General features: G+C 32.5%; 2 protein-coding genes across 2 annotated transcripts in view; one reads left to right on the top strand and one right to left on the bottom strand.

The window, feature by feature from the left end:
- LOC134687367 (ras-related protein Rab-39B-like) overlaps positions 1-19,732 on the top strand; it is a 105,247-nt gene that overhangs the window by 53,857 nt on the left and 31,658 nt on the right. The window lies entirely within an intron of this gene.
- Positions 3,983-19,373, bottom strand: LOC134687362 (lysosomal acid lipase/cholesteryl ester hydrolase-like). The gene is made up of 10 exons (XM_063547600.1): positions 19,169-19,373; positions 14,980-15,181; positions 14,332-14,446; positions 13,171-13,321; positions 11,865-11,951; positions 11,195-11,350; positions 10,439-10,510; positions 9,484-9,552; positions 5,394-5,480; positions 3,983-4,545 (listed from the first exon to the last, which is right to left on the bottom strand). Exons 1-10 carry the CDS (start codon positions 19,265-19,267, stop codon positions 4,405-4,407), a joined length of 1,179 nt encoding a protein of 392 aa, XP_063403670.1. The 5' UTR covers positions 19,268-19,373; the 3' UTR covers positions 3,983-4,404.

Raw genomic sequence — 19,732 nt, 5'->3', positions numbered from 1 at the left:
GTATATTGTATATAACAAAGATTTAAGTTGATTCTGGACAAAGAAAGATAACTCTAATTAAAAAAAATTCTTGCAGATATTTCTTGCTTACTATACTGGACAAAGAAAGATAACTCTGAATTAAAAAAAACAATACTGTGCAATTGAAAAGACTTGCTATTGCACAATACTTAATATAATAATTTTAGATCCTGATTTGGACCAACTTGAAAACTGGGCCCATAATCAAAAATCTAAGTACATGTTTAGATTCAGCATATCAAAGAACCCAACCGATTCAATTTTTGTTAAAATCAAACTTAGTTTAATTTTGGACCCTTTGCACTTTAATTTAGACCAATTTTAAAACAGGACCAAAAATTAAGAATCTACATACACAGTTAGATTTGGCATATCAAAGAACCCCAATTATTCAATTTTTGATGAAATCAAACAATGTTTAATTTTGGACCCCGATTTGGGCCAACTTGAAAACTGGGCCAATAATCAAAAATCTAAGTACATTTTTAGATTCAGCATATCAAAGAACCCCAAGGTTTCAATTTTTGTTAAAATCAAACTAAGTTTAATTTTGGACCCTTTGGACCTTAATGTAGACCAATTTGAAAACGGGACCAAAAATTAAGAATCTACATACACAGTTAGATTCGGCATATTAAAGAACCCCAATTATTCAATTTTGATGAAATCAAACAAAGTTTAATTTTGGACCCTTTGGGCCCCTTTTTCCTTAACTGTTGGGACCAAAACTTCCAAAATCAATACCAACCTTCCTTTTATAGTCATAAACCTTGTGTTTAAATTTCATAGATTTCTATTTACTTATACTAACGCTATGGTGCGAAAACCAAGAAAAATGCTTATTTGGGTCCCTTTTTGGTCCCTAATTCCTAAACTGTTGGGACCGAAACTCCCAAAATCAATACCAACCTTCCTTTTGTGGTCATAAACATTGTGTTTAAATTTCATTGATTTCTATTTACTTTAACTAAAGTTATTGTGCGAAAACCAAGAATAATGCTTATTTGGGCCCTTTTTTGGCCCCTAATTCCTAAACTGTTGAAAATAAAACTCCCAAAATCAATCCCAACCTTTATTTTGTGGTTATAAACCTTGTGTCAAAATTTCATAGATTTCTATTAACTTAAACTAAAGTTATAGTGCGAAAACCAAGAAAATGCTTATTTGGGCCCTTTTTGGCCCCCAATTCCTAAAATGTTGGGACCAAAACTCCCAAAATCAATACCAGCCTTCCTTTTATGGTCATAAACCTTGTGTAAAAATTTCATAGATTTCTATTCACTTTTACTAAAGTTAGAGTGCGAAAACTAAAAGTATTCGGACGACGACGACGCCAACGTGATAGCAATATACGACAAAAATTTTTTCAAAATTTGCGGTCGTATAAAAAAGGCTAATCATTAAAAAGTCAGCAGGTTGATAAAAAACTATATTTGGTATCAGCATCTAATTCTCTTCTATAAAAGGCCATGCCACATGTATTTACATCTAACAAAATATGCATCATCTTGTATATAATACTTTCAATATAAATTAATGCACATTATCTATAAAATGTTTCCACAATTAAAAAACAAACATGAAAGACTAGGCATGAAACAAGATGTGACCAGGTGACACAAATCGCCCACATGCAGCTTCATTGTGAAACTAGAGGCTCTAAAGAGCCTGTGTCGCTCACCTTGGTATATGTGAATATTAAACAAAGGACACAGATGGATTCATGACAAAATTGTGTTATGTTGATGGTGATGTGTTTTTAAATCTTACTTTACTAAACAGTCTTGCTGCTTACAATTATCTCTATCTATAATGAAATTGGCCCAGTAGTATCAGTGGAAATGTTAATTAAAAATTTACAAATTTTATGAAAATTGTTAAAAATTGACTATAAAGGACAATAACTCCTTAGGGGGTCAATTGACCATTTCGGTCATGTTGACTTATTTATAGATCCTACTTTGCTGAACATTATTGCTGTTTACAGTTTATCTTTATCTATAATAATATTCAAGATAATAACCAAAAACAGCAAAATTTCCTTAAAATTACCAATTCACGGGCAGCAACCCAACAACAGGTTGTCAGATTCATCTTCCAATTACAGGGCAGATAGATATTGATCTGATAAACAAATTCACTCCAAGTCAGATTGCTCTAAATGCTTTGGTTTTGAGTTATAAGCCAAAAACTGCATTTTACCCCTATGTTCTATTTTTAGCCTTTGTGGCCATCTTGGTTGGTTGACCTGGTCACGCCACACATTTTTAAAACAAGATACCCCAAAGATGATTGTTGCCAAGTTTGGATTAATTTAGCCCAGTAGTTTCAGAGGAGAAGATTTTTATAAAGACAACTAAGATTTACGAAAAAATGGTTAAAAATTGACTATAAAGGGCAATAACTCCTAAACGGGTCAACTGACCATTTCGGTCATGTTGACTTATTTGTAGATAATACTTTGTTGAACATTATTGCTGTTTACAGTTTATCTCTATCTATAATAATATTCAAGATAAAAACCAAAAACAGCAAAATTTCCTTAAAATTACCGATTCACGGGCAGCAACCCAACAACAGGTTGTCAGATTCATCTTCCAATTACAGGGCAGATAGATATTGATCTGATAAACAAATTCACCCCAAGTCAGAATGCTCTAAATGCTTTGGTTTTGAGTTATAAGCCAAAAACTGCATTTTACCCCTATGTTCTATTTTCAGCCTTTGTGGCCATCTTGGTTGGTTGACCTGGTCACGCCACACATTTTTAAAACTAGATACCCCAAAGATGATTGTTGCCAAGTTTGGATTAATTTAGCCCAGTAGTTTCAGAGGAGAAGATTTTTGTAAAGATAACTAAGATTTACGAAAAAATGGTTAAAAATTGACTATAAAGGGCAATAACTCCTAAACGGTTCAACTGACCATTTTGGTCATGTTGACTTATTTGTAGATAATACTTTGTTGAACATTATTGCTGTTTACAGTTTATCTCTATCTATAATAATATTCAAGATAAAAACCAAAAACAGCAAAATTTCCTTAAAATTACCGATTCACGAGCAGCAACCCAACAACCAATTGACTGATTCATCTGAAAATTTCAGGGCAGATAGATCTTGACCTGATAAACATTTTTATCTCATGTCAGATTTCCTCAAAAGGTTTTGGTTTTTGAGTTATAAGCCAAAAACTGCATTTTACCCCTATGTTCTATTTTTAGCCGTGGCGGCCATCTTGGTTGGTTGACCAGGTCACGCCACACATTTTTAAAACTAGATACACCAAAGATGATTGTGGCCAAGTTTGGATTAACTTGGCCCAGTAGTTTCAGAGGAGAAGATTTTTGTAAAAGATTACTTTAATTTACGAAAAATGGTTAAAAATTTACTATAAAGGGCAATAACTCCTAAACAGGTCAACTGACCATTTTGGTCATGTTGACTTATTTGTAGATCTTACTTTGCTGAACATTATTGCTGTTTACAGTTTATCTCTATCTATAATAATATTCAAGATAAAAAACCAAAAACAGCAAAATTTCCTTAAAATTACCAATTCAGGGGCAGCAACCCAACAACCGATTGACCGATTCATCTGAAAATTTCAGGGCAGATAGATCTTGACCTGATAAACATATTTACCCCCATGTCAGATTTGCTCTAAATGCTTTGGTTTTTGAGTTATAAGCCAAAAACTGCATTTTACCCCTATGTTCTATTTTTAGCCCTGGCGGCCATCTTGGTTGGTTGACCGGGTCACGCCACACATTTTTTGAACTAGATACCCCAATGATGATTGTGGCCAAGTTTGGTTTGATTTGGCCCAGTAGTTTCAGAGGAGAAGATTTTTGTAAAAGTTAACAACGACGACGGACGCCGGACGACGGACGACGACGGACGCCGGACGCAAAGTGATGGGAAAAGCTCACTTGGCCCTTCGGGCCAGGTGAGCTAAAAAGCAGTCAACCCAAGGAAAAGGCACACTCAAATCATAGGTCATAAATATACAGTATACACATGATACACTCATGTACCAAAAATCAGATCTGTAGACATTACAATAAAAAGTCCAGACTAGTACATCTTTCATGGAATGTTCTAAGTCTAAATGCTGTTATTTTGCAAAAAAAAAGAAAGTCTGTCGTCTGTCAGTCAGAGAGAAATGCAAACTAGTTCTGTGTGTCATTGCTGATGTATTGAAAAATCTCAATAACAAATGCACTCAATTAATTTCTGAAATTATAAAATCTACAAATATAAGGAAAAAAGACCAGATAACTGATTGATTTTAGTACAACAGAAATACTGACTAAAAAATAATGCTTTTTCTGACTGACTTTAAAAAAACTAAGAGACATCTAATATATTTCTGATGAAACTATTAATTTTTCAGAATTTGTATGAGTTGACTATACAGTATTTTCCCAGCATCAATCCCCCAAGCAAAGTCTAAATGATTCCACTTAGGAATTTCTGTACTGTTGTATCTGTTGTGTAGTTGAGTTTTCAAGTATGACACATCCTAAAAATACAGAAAAAAACCAAAATCAAGTTTATATTGATCATAAGATGTATATCTTATTTAAGAATTGAATGCTTCTTTTTGTAATTTCATTGGGGTATAAAAGTGTTGACCGAAGTACATTTCAAACACTGTTACAACCCTATGAAGTTACAAAAAGAAGCATTCAATAATTATAAAACATTATCTAGCTAGGGTTGAAAACATGATTTTTATTAAGTTTTTATTTAATTTACCTGTGCCCTTTTTGTGGGACCTTGTGTCATTATGAATGATAAATTTTATTGTGTAATGAAGTTGATTAAGGAATAACCCAGTTAGCTAATCAGAATAACGTATAATAATGAAACATACATCTAATGTAATTATCATTGTAACAAAGTAGTACATATACAATTTTTTCTACAGCTGGTAAACAGTTTATAATGCAATCATAAGGAGCATTTTGTTTTCGGGTCTGTGACTTACAATTTGTTTGTTTATACATTTTTATAAACATGTTCATTACAATGTGATCTTTTAAAAGGTTATGCCAAGTTTGGGTTTTGACTTAGATTGCCCTTTTACTGAATATGGAAATTTAAAAGTTGGGGCATGGTGTCCTATGCATGCATGGAGACATATTCTTGTTCTGGTTTGTTACAAGTTGTGTACTTTAATCAACTTACCCAGAATAGAAAGAATAGTGATAAGGTATATTTAATGTCTTTAACTATATGTAAGAGTATCTATTTAACAGAAACTTTGAGAAGAGAAAGAGAGTGAAACTCAATAGATTACTTTCTTTACTTAATGTAGAATAAACAGTATATGTATTAATCCATGTTACCAAAGTGAATAATGTGTACCTTTGGATCGGCCAACCAATCATTCACTGCTGAATACAAAAGTACAGGTGTCTTCATGTTACGTACATCATACTGAGGTGGTGTTAACTGAAATAAAATTAATAATTCAATCACATGTATATATCATCTTGGAACAGTATATCTAATGGGAAATGAGTCAATTTGGCTTTTTTGTATAAAACTGATAAAATCTCGGACTTCATGGAAAATCTAGATTAATGGATTTTGGTAGTGTCTGACTTAAAAACTATCAGAACTGCTCAATAAATAAACCACAATTCTAATTGTAAATAAATACAAGTTTTATCATAAAGTAGCTATATTTTGTCCTATAAAATGACGAAAATAAGTGTGATTTTTTTTACATGTTTTCTAATGATTTTTAATTTTGGAATGCAATCAGCACCATTTTTTTTATTACCCTGTTTGTGTTCTGTACCATTCTGTGATAAAATGAATGCAATTATAACAAATTTGAAGTGGCTTTATACAATTTTGATACACTGGAATCACTATCATGACTATAAAACTAGTTTGAATGACATTTTAACGATATAATTAGAAATTATTAGGATTATAGTGAGTACGTTTATAACAAATGTCCCTTTACATATCATATCTTAATTACCTATGAACTGAAGATAAAATTGGCTACAATTAGGTAATGTCAAGTCCCTTCCATTTTTATGTTCCTGATATTATGTAAAATACATGAATAAAATATGTGTATCAGATACATAATTTATTTTTGACTCATAATTGGTATATTCTCCAAATTGTGCAAAACCATTATTTTTAGACACGAACAAGAATGTGTCCATAGTACACGGATGCCCCACTCACACTATAACTTTCCATGTTCAGTGGACAGTAAAATTGGGGTCAATACTTTAATTTGGAATTAAATTTAGAAAGATCATATCATAGGGAACATGTATACTAAGTTTCAAGTTGATTGGACTTTAACTTCATCAAAAACTACCTTGACCAAAAACTTTAACCTGAGCTTCGCACTATCATTTTCTATGTTCAGTGGACCATGAAATTGGGGTCAAAACTATAATTTGGCATTAAAATTAGAAAGATCATATCATGGGGAACAAGTGTAGTAAGTTTCAAGTTGATTGAACTTCAACTTCATCAAAAACTACCTTGACTAAAAACTTTAACCTGAGCAGGACGAACTGATGCACAGACCAGAAAACATAATGCCCCTCTACTATCGTAGGTGGGGCATAAAAAAGAAAATATTCAATAAATGGGACACAGTTGCGAAAGCTTATACAATTGAGGCAGTTGTAGCATCAGTTATAAAAGGGTTGGGACAGAGTATTTTTTATGTGAAGACAAACAAGAGTGCACACACTGAAATGTCTCACCTTCTTTACTAATCATTGATATTATGTTGATAGTCCTAATAATAAAGCTTTATTACAACTGTCACATAAACTTAACATAAACCAAGAAACTAAACATTGACCTTTGAACCATGAAAATGAGGTCAAGGTCAGATGAACCATGCCAGGTAGGCATGTACAGCTAACAATTCTTCCATACAACAAATAAATTTGACTTATTGCTTAAAGTTTAAGAAAAACAGACCAAAACACAAAAGCTTAACACTGAGCAATGAACCGTAAAAAGGGTCAAGGTAAAATAAAACCTGTGCACCGACATGTAGATCATGAAATATTTCTATACACCAAATATAGTTGACCTATTGCATATATTAGGGAAAAAAAGCCAAAACTCAAAAACTTAACTTTGACCAATGAACCATGAAAATGAGGTCAAGGTCATATGACAATTGCCAGGTAGATCTGTACACCTTACAACCATTCCATACACAAAATATAGAAGACCTATTGCATACAGTATAAGAACAAGAGGCTCTCAAGAGCCTGAATCGCTCACCTTATTTTTTTGGGTTAAATCTCATCAATGATTATTTTGGCTTTTCAATTTATTTAAATGTTCTTTGAATCGTCCTATTTTCTTCAAAAGCAAAAAAAAAAAAATCATGTTTTCCTATGTTTTATTTTAGCCATAGGAGCTATGTTTCTTGGCATACATGGAAATATAATATAAAGTGTATACTGAAATTGATACAGCAGTTTCAAAGGAGAAGATTTTTTAAAGTAAGTCAACATGATGAACAAATTGTGAAAAAAGTCTTTAAAGGGTAATAACTCCTTAAGGGGTCAATTGACAATTTTGGTCAAATTGACTTATTTGTAGATATTACTTTGCTTAACATTTTTGCTATAAACAGTTTATCTGTATCTATAATAATATTCAAGATAATAACCAAAAACTGCAAAACCAGTTACCCGATTCGGCTGAAAATTTCAGGACAGGTAGAAATTGACCTAAGAAATACTTTAACTTCTTGTCTTATTTGCTCTAAATGCTGAAGTTTTTGAGATATAAGCCAAAAACTGCATTTTAACCTGTGTTCTATCTTTAGCCATGACGGCCATGTTTTTTGACGAAATAAGAAATAAAACACAAACTTTATTTTATACACCCTACTGATCATTCAGTTGAAGTTTGGTTGAATTTGGTTGAGTAGTTTTAGAGGAGAAGATTTTTTAAAGTTAGCAAATATGATGAACAAATTGTGAAAAATTGTCATTAAAGGACAATAACCCCTTAAGGGGTCAATTGACTATTTTGGTCATATTAACTTATTTGTAGATCTTACTTTGCTGATCATTTTTGCTGTTTACAGTTTATCTTTATCTATAATAATATTCAAAATAATGACCAAAAACTGCAAAATTTCCTTAAAATTACCAATTAAGTGGCAGCAACCCATCAATGGGTTGTTTGATTCATCTGAAAATTTCAGGGCTGATAGATCTTGATCTAATGAACATTTTTAACCCATGTCAGATTTCCTCTAAATGCTTTCGTTTTTGAGATATAAGCCAAAAACTGCATTTGACCCCCATGTTCTATTTTTTGCAATGGCAACCATGTTTGTTGATAGATCAAAACTTCGGATACAATTTATAAACTAGATACCCTAAGTAACATACAGTTCAAGTTTGGAAGTATTTGGCCTAGTAGTTTCAGAGGAGAAGATTCTTGAAATAGTTTACGACGACAGACAACGACGAGGACGACGGACGAAGGACGACGACCGACGCCAAGTGATGGCATAAGCTCACATGGCCATGCCAGGTGAGCTAAAAACAGACCAAAACACAAAAACTTAACGTTAACTACTGAACCAATAAAATGAGGTCAAGGTCAGATGACACCTGCCAGTTGGACATGTACACCTTACAGTGATTCCATACACTGAATATACTAGACCTATTGCTTATAGTATCTCAGATATGGACTTTGACCACCAAAACTTAACCTTGTTCACTGATCCATGAAATGAGGTTGAGGTCAAGTGAAAACTGTCTGACGGGCAGGAGGACCATGCAAGGTACGCACATACCAAATATAGTAATCCTTTTACTTATAATAAGAGAGAATTTAACATTACAAAAAAACTTAACTTTTTTTTCAAGTAGTCACTGAACCATGAAAATGAGGTCAAGGACATTGGACATGTGACTGACGGAAACTTCGTAACATGAGGCATCCATATACAAAGTATGAAGCATCCATGTCTCCCACCTTTTTAAATATAAAGCTTTTAAAAAGTGAGCTACCGTAACACCGCAATGCCACCGAGGGATCACTATCCTATGTCGAGCTTTCTGCGACAAAAGTCGCAGGCTCGACAAAAACTGTATCATTAAATTGGGCAGTTAATGCAACAAATAATCTTTACAGGAATCATTGTCTGTCAGTTGCTATATTGTGGTGCAGGGTCTGTTTACCCTTCCTGAGCATCGGAGATCAACCCCAGTTCTTAGTAGGGTTCGTGTTGCTTAGTCTTTAGTTTTCTATGTTGTGTCTTGTGTACTATTATTTGTCAGTTTTGTCTTTTTTTGTCTTTTTTTAGCCATGGCGTTGTCAGTTTATTTTCAATCTATGAGTTTGAATGTCCCTCTGGTATCAAATATCTTATTTGCAGTTAAGAATGGAGAAAGTTGGCATTTTAAGATCAAAATTTTACTTCTCTGACCTGCCCATAGTGCTGTTTGTTTTCACCAGGGCCATAATCATACTTCTGGTACTTTCCTGACTTTATTGCCTGAAATGTTGTTCATATAAAATATTTATAAAGGTGGTACCTAACACCTTCACTAAAATAAGTTTGACTCATTTTATTTTCATAAAATTTTGACAAAGTATTTACTTTGACCTTTTGACAAAAATATAAAAATTTCAAAACATTTGAACCAACCAATTAATCAGAAAAAATACACTGATTATATAGCAGTTTGACAAACACTTATTTTGATCATTGAGAAGCTAAATATTCCATTAACTCGGAACGTTTTTAAAACGTTCAGCTGATTTTACAGAGTTATCTCCCTGTAGTGTTAGGTACAACCTTAAGAAGGGACAATCCATTTTTAAAACAATATGCATATGATTTTTTTTTAAACTAATTAAGCATTGATACAAACACTTGGCTTAGTTGAAAAGAAAATATAAATTCTGTGCACATTTGAATATTTGAACATCAAGTTGAAAAGAAAAAAGCACTGTGAAGTTTGGAAAATGATCAGGGTATAAGAAGAATGACCAGACCAATAGTAATCTTGGCCGACCATGCAAGGGCTGTATAGCCAGTCAAGGTCGTTAAAAACTTCCATTTGTTGTTAGTAATCTTAATTTTCAAACAACATAAACCAAGTTAATGTTGAACAAAGAAATGTTTTATTCTACTAATGTATTTAGTATAATTGTGTTGCTCTTAACCTAAGGTGGTAATAATGACTAGTTAATATCTTTATTGGACTGTCATTGAAATGTTTCAAATTTCAATCACCTATTTATGAGACATTGTTGAAGCTGTACGGTGACCTATAGTTGTTAATTTCTATGTCATTTTGTCTCTTGTATGTGAAAAGTTTTCTCATTGGCAATCATACCACATCTTCTTTTTTATATTTAAAACACTTAACTCATACCTGTGAATAATGTATCATATTTTTGACAGATGTACCTGCTGGACTATGGCTTACATATACTGGTAGTCTGGACTGAAAAGTTACACAATAATATCAATGTTACAATAAGATATTTTTTTTCAATTTTTTCATCAAAATTGTCATGAAAGTTTCAAAACTATGTTTCATGGAGCCTGAATCAATTAAATGGGTGAAAATGCTAAATATTATCAAAGATAAATATATATGACTATGAGAGATACAAAAAAATTATAACCCTCCCAAAATAGCTCTCTCCTAGGAATAACCTAAAATCCTATAATAAAGATACACTTAGGAACATTCATATGAAGTCTAATAATAATGATCAGTGGTTTTGGAAGTTGTTTGAAAAATTTAAAATACCTGCTGATGGTTTACAAAAGATCAAATTGACTTTCAGTCCTTCCCCTATGATCTATAAACTTCAGACAGAAACTGACAGCTAAATCTTGCAAGCAGGATTTTTTTTAAATCAACATTCATCTCGCCTGGGTTTTTTTCCTTATGTGAAGTATTATGAAGCATTACACCTTATAATATAAGACCCACCATCCAAATGAAGTGAAACATATAGGTAATCATGTGCAAAAAAGATTTAAAAAAATAAATAATACTGATCTTAGAGGAAAATTCATAATGGAAGTCTCTAAACATATGGCAAAATCAAAAGCTCAAACACATGAAACGAATGGATATTAGCTGTCATTTTCCTGACTTGCAAATTTTACTATATACCTGATTTAGATTTTTGTAATCATAACCACAGAGCAGGAATAATACATTGGTACAGATTGGTAGGGTCAATTTGTCTCTACAAGCTGTTAAAGCCATCAACTTGAAGAACCAATTAGAAGGCAGAAAATCCTTGTCTCCAAATACATCAAAGTACACCTATAAAATATTTTTTTTTTTTTATAATATGGCCATGAACAATATAGTTTCACGATTCAGGTATGGCAATACACATAAAAACATATGTTTTTTTTTTAATATATGAGTATACATGTATAAAACCCTGAGAGAGGATAAGATTTGGGAATGCCAGATTACTGATAACTGAATTTGTACTTACCATGGGCAATATGGTGGGTGCTACTAGTGGAGCAAGATCTACTTACCTCTCTGGAGCACCTGAAATCATCCCTAATTTTTTGTGGGTGCTCAGCCTACAGTTTTCTATGCACTTTTTGTGATGTTTATTTTAAGTTCTCTATCCTCTTTTGCCAAGAATCTTGTCAGTTTCCATTCACCTTATGAGTTTTGAATGGACCTGTGATATCCCCAGCTTTTTATTCAAATAACTTTACTGTTAACGGCTTAAATCTACAGACCAATGTGTAAATTTAAGTCTTGAATGTTTTATAGTATTAAAATAAAAACATTTGTATTGAACTTATTTGCCAACCTGTGCAGGCCAATGAGCCAGTATCTTCAGTGGAGTTTCAGTATGTCCTAAATAGGCTACTGGTGCTAATGCTATAAAAAGCTTCACCTGAAGAAGAAAAAAATTCAGTAAATTCAGAAATTTTTGCATACATGTTTTTTTTAACTGTTGAATAATGGACAAACAAGTGAGTTACAATTATAAAGATATTATGAAATGTTGCCTAGAAATAATGTTATAAAAATCAAAATGTTATTATTTGAGCAAAACAAGTTCCAGCATTTTCCCCAATAATAAAAACATTGCATCATTCTTGGATACAACCAGGAAAGATGGATGTTACCTAGACGCAATATTGCTATAACGTATTAGCAAATGTGATTTGCCATAAGATTTCAATATGTGCTACAAATGTCAGCTTGTCTGCCAGCTATTAAATATCAAATAAAGATTGTTTTTTTGTAAAATAAAATGTCTTTCAATCCTTAATACCTAAAACAAAAAAAAGTTTCCATGTACTTTCAGTGGAGATTTTGTAAATGGCCACATCAGACTCAAAGATAGTCATTGGTGGCCATGCTTTACAGCTTATTGGAAGTCAACAAGGATTATTTGTACACATGACCCTCCGTGAATCAATCATAACAATTTCCTCTTAATTGGAATAGATGTTTCAAGATTTTATGTAAATTAAATTGAGAAAGGAAATGGGGAATGTGTCAAAGCGACAACAACCCGACCATAAAGCAAACATCAGCCGAAGGCCACCAATGGTTCTTCAATGTAGCGAAGTTTACTTGACGACACTTAGTGATGACAAAAGTTAACATGGCCTTTAAAGCTAGATCTTGTCTAAAAATTAAAGGTCCATTTAGCATAATAATTATCTATTAAAGACGCAATAAGTTAATTTTGAACAAGGTTTAGTTTAAGGCTTACATCCGCTTGTTAAAGTTCCCTCTCTGTTAGAGCAGTGAAGTACATTAAATTGATATTAACTTATGTTGTGGAAGTTGTTGTTTGTTGCTGTGTATCTTATTTGTTTTTCGTTCATTGTTTGGTACATAAATTAGGCAGTTTGCTTTCTCATTTGAATTGTTTTTAATAAATTCATCATTTCGGGACCTTTTATAGCTAACCGTGCAGTATGAGTTTTGCTCATTGTTGAAGGCATTATAGTGACCTACAGTTGTTAACTTCTATGTAAATTTAGTCTTTGGTGGAGAGTTGTCTCATTGACAATCATAACACATCTTCTTATTTTACATAATTGCGTAACTATACTTCATTTCCTTGACTAATTTTTTTGCTTTCTATTATTTATTACCTTTTTAGCAATTTGTTGATTCTGTGAAAAGGCTGAGAAACCAATGAGAGTTCCTTGGGAATGTCCAATATAATACAATTGTTGTTGGCCTGTTGTATTTATGATATAATCAATGGCTGCTGGAATATCATATTTGGCCATTTCATCCCAACTGAAAGTTTTTAAAATTAATTTATTTGTGAGTGAAAACATTAAGTATAATCATCAACAGTTTATTTTTGCACTTCATGATAATCCATATTCAGGTGGGCGATGTTTATGTAATTGGTCAGTCTTTCAGATCTTTATGAAATTTGGTATGCATTAGAATATCTAAAAAATATGTATCATTTATATTTTTAAAGATCCGGTAACAATGTGAGAATTAGATCTATAAATTGTTCACTTGTGTTAATATGTTTTATGATTGAGTTGAGCCATTCAATGTGTGTTTCTATGTTGTGATGTGACACTATTGTTTCGGATAAGGGTAAGTATAAAAAAGAAGATGTAGTATGATTGCCAATGAGACTTCTATCCACAAAAGACAAAAATGACACAGACATTAACAACTATAGGTCAACATACAGCCTTCAACAATGAGCAAAGCCCATACCGCATAGTCAGCTTCAAAAGGCCCTGATAAGACAATGTGAAACAATTCAAACGAGAAAACTAACGGCCTTATTTATGAAAAAAAATGAATGAAAAAAAATATGTAACACATAAACAAACGACAACCACTGAATATACAGGCTCCTGAATTGGGACAGGCACATACATAAATAATGTGGCGGGGTTAAACATGTTAGTGGGATCCCAACCCTCCCCTAACCTGGGACAGTGGTATAACAGTACAACATAAGAATACTTAAGGTTTGTTACCATTAAAACATTTAATAAGGGTCATAAGTGTTTCTTTTTTCTCATTTTTTTATTTAGATGGCCATTTTCAAGGTGTTGTTAACTGTTATCTGAGATAAATTAAAGCTGTTTTAAACTGTTTTTAACCTACTTTGTTGACTGTTATCAGCATTTTGTTAATTGCTTTTGCCAAAATTGAGGTGCTGTTAACATGTTGCTCCTCATCCTATATCTTGCATTCTTTGACACTTGGTGTAGGTGAGACATAACTTGTATTTTTATTGTTATAATGATTTCACAATTTTGCAGTTTATTTACCTCCAATCCCAAAACTTTGGATTTTTAGGAGATAGTGTCTTGTGCCTTCTGGAATAGGTGTTTCCACGAGAATTGCCCAGCCAAACATCAAATCCAGCATCTGCTAGCAAAAAAGCTGAAAATATTGTATAACATTAATCTAATATATAAATGATTTGTCATTTTCTGAGATTTTTTTTTTATATATTTTGATTCAAGCATACTTGTGCTAGTCCATGACATGTGAAACATGCCTTAAATCTGATGATTAAAGAATCTGAAATAAGAAAGATTTAAAGTTTAAATATCAAAGTCTGGACAACTGTTTGATAATTTGATAATCAGAATGACTCATCAACAGACATGGTTAGCACTTATAAATAATAATGAAAAAGGAATGGGGGGGTCTCATTCGGTGGGTTCCGATCCTGGATCCCACTTACTGTTTTGTCAGATTCCCATATCCAGCTCACACTATGTACGTAAGAAATTCTCATTTTTTTGTCATTTCCAAGGTCCTGCAAGACTTCATTTCCCGTTTTTATGACACAATAATTTGACATTCATGTGTCAAGCTTACAAAAAATCACCAATCCTGCATCACGCTTAGACCCCAATGAGACCCACTTGCTATGACTTAAATGAAGTAAAGAAAGGAATTAAAAGTACCTAAACTGTCTTTTACAATATTTGTAACCCACAAAGTAGAGTCACAAAGCAATCCATGTTGTAAATACACTACAGGCCTTGGTCCATTTCCTACTCGACCATGAGCTCCATGTGGTATTCTCTGTATCCCCAGAATAAAGCCATCAGCTGTGGTTACTGTGTGATCTTGACAAGGATAGCCTTTACTTGTGATCAGCTGTGTCTGAAACAAACAGTCCTTAAAATACAGTTTTTTTATACTCACTAAATTGATGTAGAAAGGTAATTTTCCTGATAAATTCACTTTTTTGCTCTGTATTTATCCTGCATAAATTTAAAAAAAAAAAATGTTTTTTAAAATATACTTAACAGATAACTGACCAATTAATCAGTTTTTAAATTTTGCTAAATTTAGAAATAATTGTATTGAGTTATATGTAATCTAATTACTTTAGTCAAATAGTGATGTCATTGTTACAATAAATTAACTGCTTACTGCCATATTGCATTGTAAAATTGCAATACACAATCAGTCCAGTTCTTTCCTAAAATCAGCAAGTTTTGGGACAGATGGCAATTAATACATGTATATATATGACTGTTTATTTAAATAAAAAAATAAGTGATTTGTTGCAAGGGTCCGGAAACGGTCATATCTGCCAGTCATGTCCTAAACTGAAACTATAATGTCCTAAACTTTTAATTGGGATTTAGGTCAAATTTTATTTTTCAACCGTAATAATTTCGGTCATTTCGTTGAGATCGACTTTCAAAATCGCCATTTTGAACATATTTTTGTTTTGTTATCAACTTCCTGTAATTAAACTGCCACTTCATTAAAGTGTTATAATCCTGGGGGCCTTTCTAATAACTATATTAATGCCTACTTAGAGTTTCAAAAAATTTCAAATATTTGTTTTTGTTGAATATTTTCTTTTTACTTAAGGTTTATGTACCCTTCTGTAGTCATTTTTGTACGAATTTTTCAAACCTCAATTGTATCAAAACTACAGATATAATGAATAATAGAGATAGGCCATTTAGTACATATTTCAAGGGGAAACTTGATGCAAAGCATTTTTTTTTTCTGTTTCATTGCATTTGAAAAACATGAAAAAGAGGACTTTGTGGCAAATAAATCAAGATTTTTGTAGAACTGTGATTTCAACAACTTATCAAAGTCCAAAGCCCGTTATTTTGGCAAAAATTAGCTAAACGGAACGAAACTTAAACTTGATCTGTAACTCATCATGGAGAACTTGCATTCCATAGAACAGCCCAATATCTGAAGCAGTTTTGAAAAAAACCTCTGTATAATGGTTTGTTGCTGAATGACAGAATGAGGGAACTACAGAATTTCGGATATAAAGGGTAAAACAATATGTCCCCGACCACTTAGTGGCGGGGCCATAAAAATATCAGTTCGAAAACTTTGAATGTAAATGATGTGTACATTTAAAGTCTCATTCACGGCCAGGCTTTATGCAAAACCTGGCTGACCTGGCCACTTGAACTTTTGACATCATACAACAATCACTTTTCCATTGTGGCATCTGATATTTTGTTTTATGACATCAAAATTCTGAAGTCCCCTAAAACAGTAGAAAATTCAATAATATAAAAAATTTTGTCGTGTTTTTGAATTTCCGGATCTGCACCGTAATCTACTTATGTTTCCAGTCTTGTTAACATGAGACTTTGAATAAAATGTATATTTATCAGTCTAAAGAAAGGGACTTAAATACTAATTCATTTAAAAAAAAATGTTTGTTATTAAAAAAACGTTACCTGATGACAGCGTTTCTTTATTTACATTGAATATGACGTCATAACTTAAATAACGTCACAACTAAAAAATTTCCCGAATTTTTTATTGTACTAATGAACTCAAAATCGTTCAAATTTTTTTTGTCGTGTTTTTGAATTTCCGGATCTGCACCGTAATCTACTTATGTTTCCAGTCTTGTTAACATGAGACTTTGAATAAAATGTATATTTATCAGTCTAAAGAAAGGGACTTAAATACTAATTCATTTAAAAAAAAATGTTTGTTATTAAAAAAACGTTACCTGATGACAGCGTTTCTTTGTTTACATTGAATATGACGTCATAACTTAAATAACGCCACAACTAAAATCCCTAACAACAGAACCAAAATCGGAAACGTTAAGTTATTTCCATCTCTCTTTTTAACATTGTTGATTTAAAAAAAAAAATCATAGACTTTGTCCCCATTCACGGGTAATTCCTGCCTCATATTAGGACTATTATATCCAGGTGTAATGATAAGTCGTTATACTAAGGCTATTTTTTTCTTATTTTTTCTGTAGACTTAGCTTTAATTTTTTATAACCATGCATTGGCAAGCTTGATAACTCGTAATTGTTTGTCAGTAACTAAATGTACGATGATGTCCCATACGGAACCTTCTGACCTTGTTTGTTTACATTAAAATTTCAATGGCGTAAAAATCATGTGATGTCAATTCGTTATATCCAATCAAATTGCTCTACTGTCAATTAGGGGATTTTTCAGTCTACGGCAATTTACGTTATTTCTTTCTGGGATATTGCTTCAAAATAGTTTGCAATAGTTCTGGGTTCTATTCAACAGGAAAACTCTTTTTTTGCCATCCCTTTTGACATCAAGGGAATTTTGTATGAATATTTACCTACAGTCATGATGGTCAGAATATCGATCTTTTTATAATGAATAAAAAGAAAATTCTATGAAAAATAAATGTAAATTGTTTCTTATTAACCAACTCTATTTGCCTGTTCAAAATTATGGCATGGACATCGTTTTTTCATATAGTTTTCCTTTCATTTTGGTTCAGCTTTTTTCGCTGGAAAATCGAGAAAGAGGTAAGGAGCATGTCATTTTTAAATTCCTAAAAATACGATTTGCTTGACCTGTATTGCCTTCCACAAGATTGATGACGCTGAATGGAATGTATACAAAGCAATGGAGGCTGGAAATGGGATTTTGTGAAGTTCTAGAATGTTTTTAAATATTCGGAAGTTGGGATTGAAACGGGCATTAGAAAATTGGCATTTTTTGGCAATAATTGAGAACAACAATGAAAACTTACCTTTAGAAATGTTTTTTTATTCAAAAGTGCAGAAAAAACATATTTTGCACTGTTTTTCTACGCCAGAAGTACCATAGTGACATCAATGCGAAGTTTCCCCGTGTGTTAAGTTCAAACACAAAGGTATCAGGTCCGTTCGCGCCCAATATACTTTCGCACCCTACACGTTCGCACCTCGCACGTTCGCACCCAAGGTTCGTTCGCACTCTACACGTTCGCGCCCAATTTTAATTCAAATTCCAGTTGAATAATATGAAAATCATGATTGTTGTTTTCAATTGCTTTGATGTAACTACTGAATGTATTTATAGCTTGGTATGAGTAAAAAGATTGAATATTTTAAATACAGAACACAAAAGATAATTGTTTTTAACAGCTTGGTTCCTTTGATCTGAAACAATGAAGTAATAAAATATGGCAATACACTATTATAAAAACCAAAACATGATAAAATTTATTCAACACACAAAAAAACGTAGTCAGAATCTCCCTTTATTTTGAAACAAGTCAATGAAACAAAGTTATAGGCAATGCACTAAACAAAACATGATTAAGTGTTATTCAGCACAAAATAAAACGTTGACAGAATCCCGCTTTAATTAGAAAGGAATGTTATTTTTTAACAATACACTCTCAAAAACTTGATAAAAAATTTATTCAACACATTAAAAATGCTGTCTCGCTTTATTTTGAGACAATTAAATCAATTATACTTTTAAGAATACTACTTGCCAAAACTTGGTTACAAAGTTATTAGACACAAAACCAATTAAAATTGGGCGCGAACATGTAGGGTGTGAACGGACTTTGGATGCGAACATGTGGGGTGCGAAAGTGAAAGGGGGCGAACATGAGTGGGTGCGAACGTGAATGGGCGCGAACGGACCCGGATTCAAACACAAATACCTAACGAACTGACAAGATGAACCATCTTAGACTACGGTAGAATAGGCTAAATCGGTGTGCAAGCCGGAACTTTGATCGTCCTTGAAATGATATATTTGCCACTGGACATTAAGAACCAACAATCTATCTATCAATCAATCACAGCTTTGAATGCTAGTGAGTGTAAATAAACACAGGTTTAACTTTTTGGTTATAATATAAACAAATTCTTACAATGTTGCGAAATACATCAGGATCAACTGCATGACAGTGCATCACTTGAATGAAGACAACAAGACAAACAACGCAAACAAGGCCAACTTTAAGAAGCATAATGTTTGTAAATGTTTTCTTTTCCTAACATTTCCTCATTCAGCATTTATTTCCCATTTCAAAGTCCATTTTGCAGACAACACAAGGGAGTTAATCGTGAACTGATATTAAAAGAGAAAATCGGAATCGGAATACCGTAAAATATCCGTAATTTATAGTCAACGACAGAACAAAATCACAAAAAAACAACAACTAGTACAGTTGTAATGAAATGCTGTTAACCATTAAACCAGTCCTTACGCATATGATATAATATAACTAGATTAGTTCATATATCGAAACATGCTCTTTTCCTGATAATCTAACTTAAGGAGACACAGCAGGATACAATGATCAGCAATGATTAGTACTTTAAGTGTGGTCATTTCCTAAAAATTACTACATTCCTGCTAGTTTATGGCACATCTCCAATCCAATCTAAAAATCATGTATTATTAATAGTTTCTCCGGAAGCATCTTTTATTA

The sequence above is a fragment of the Mytilus trossulus genome, chromosome 10 (assembly GCF_036588685.1).
Source record: "Mytilus trossulus isolate FHL-02 chromosome 10, PNRI_Mtr1.1.1.hap1, whole genome shotgun sequence".
Taxonomy (NCBI): domain Eukaryota; kingdom Metazoa; phylum Mollusca; class Bivalvia; order Mytilida; family Mytilidae; genus Mytilus; species Mytilus trossulus.
The sequence above is the reverse complement of the archived record's forward strand: the minus strand, read 5'-3'. Positions and strand labels throughout refer to the sequence as shown.

What these genes read in the sequence shown, in the direction of transcription:
- LOC134687362 (XM_063547600.1), bottom strand. Translation starts at nt 19,267, where the DNA reads ATGCTTCTTAAAGTTGGCCTTGTTTGCGTTGTTTGTCTTGTTGTCTTC. An exon ending in ACAAACAGCACTATGGGCAG is followed by an intron (nt 5,481 to 9,483) that starts GTCAGAGAAGTA and finishes ATTTTATTTCAG; the next exon opens with TTAACACCACCTCAGTATGA. An exon ending in ATTGGTTGGCCGATCCAAAG is followed by an intron (nt 4,546 to 5,393) that starts GTACACATTATT and finishes CTGTATTTTTAG; the next exon opens with GATGTGTCATACTTGAAAAC.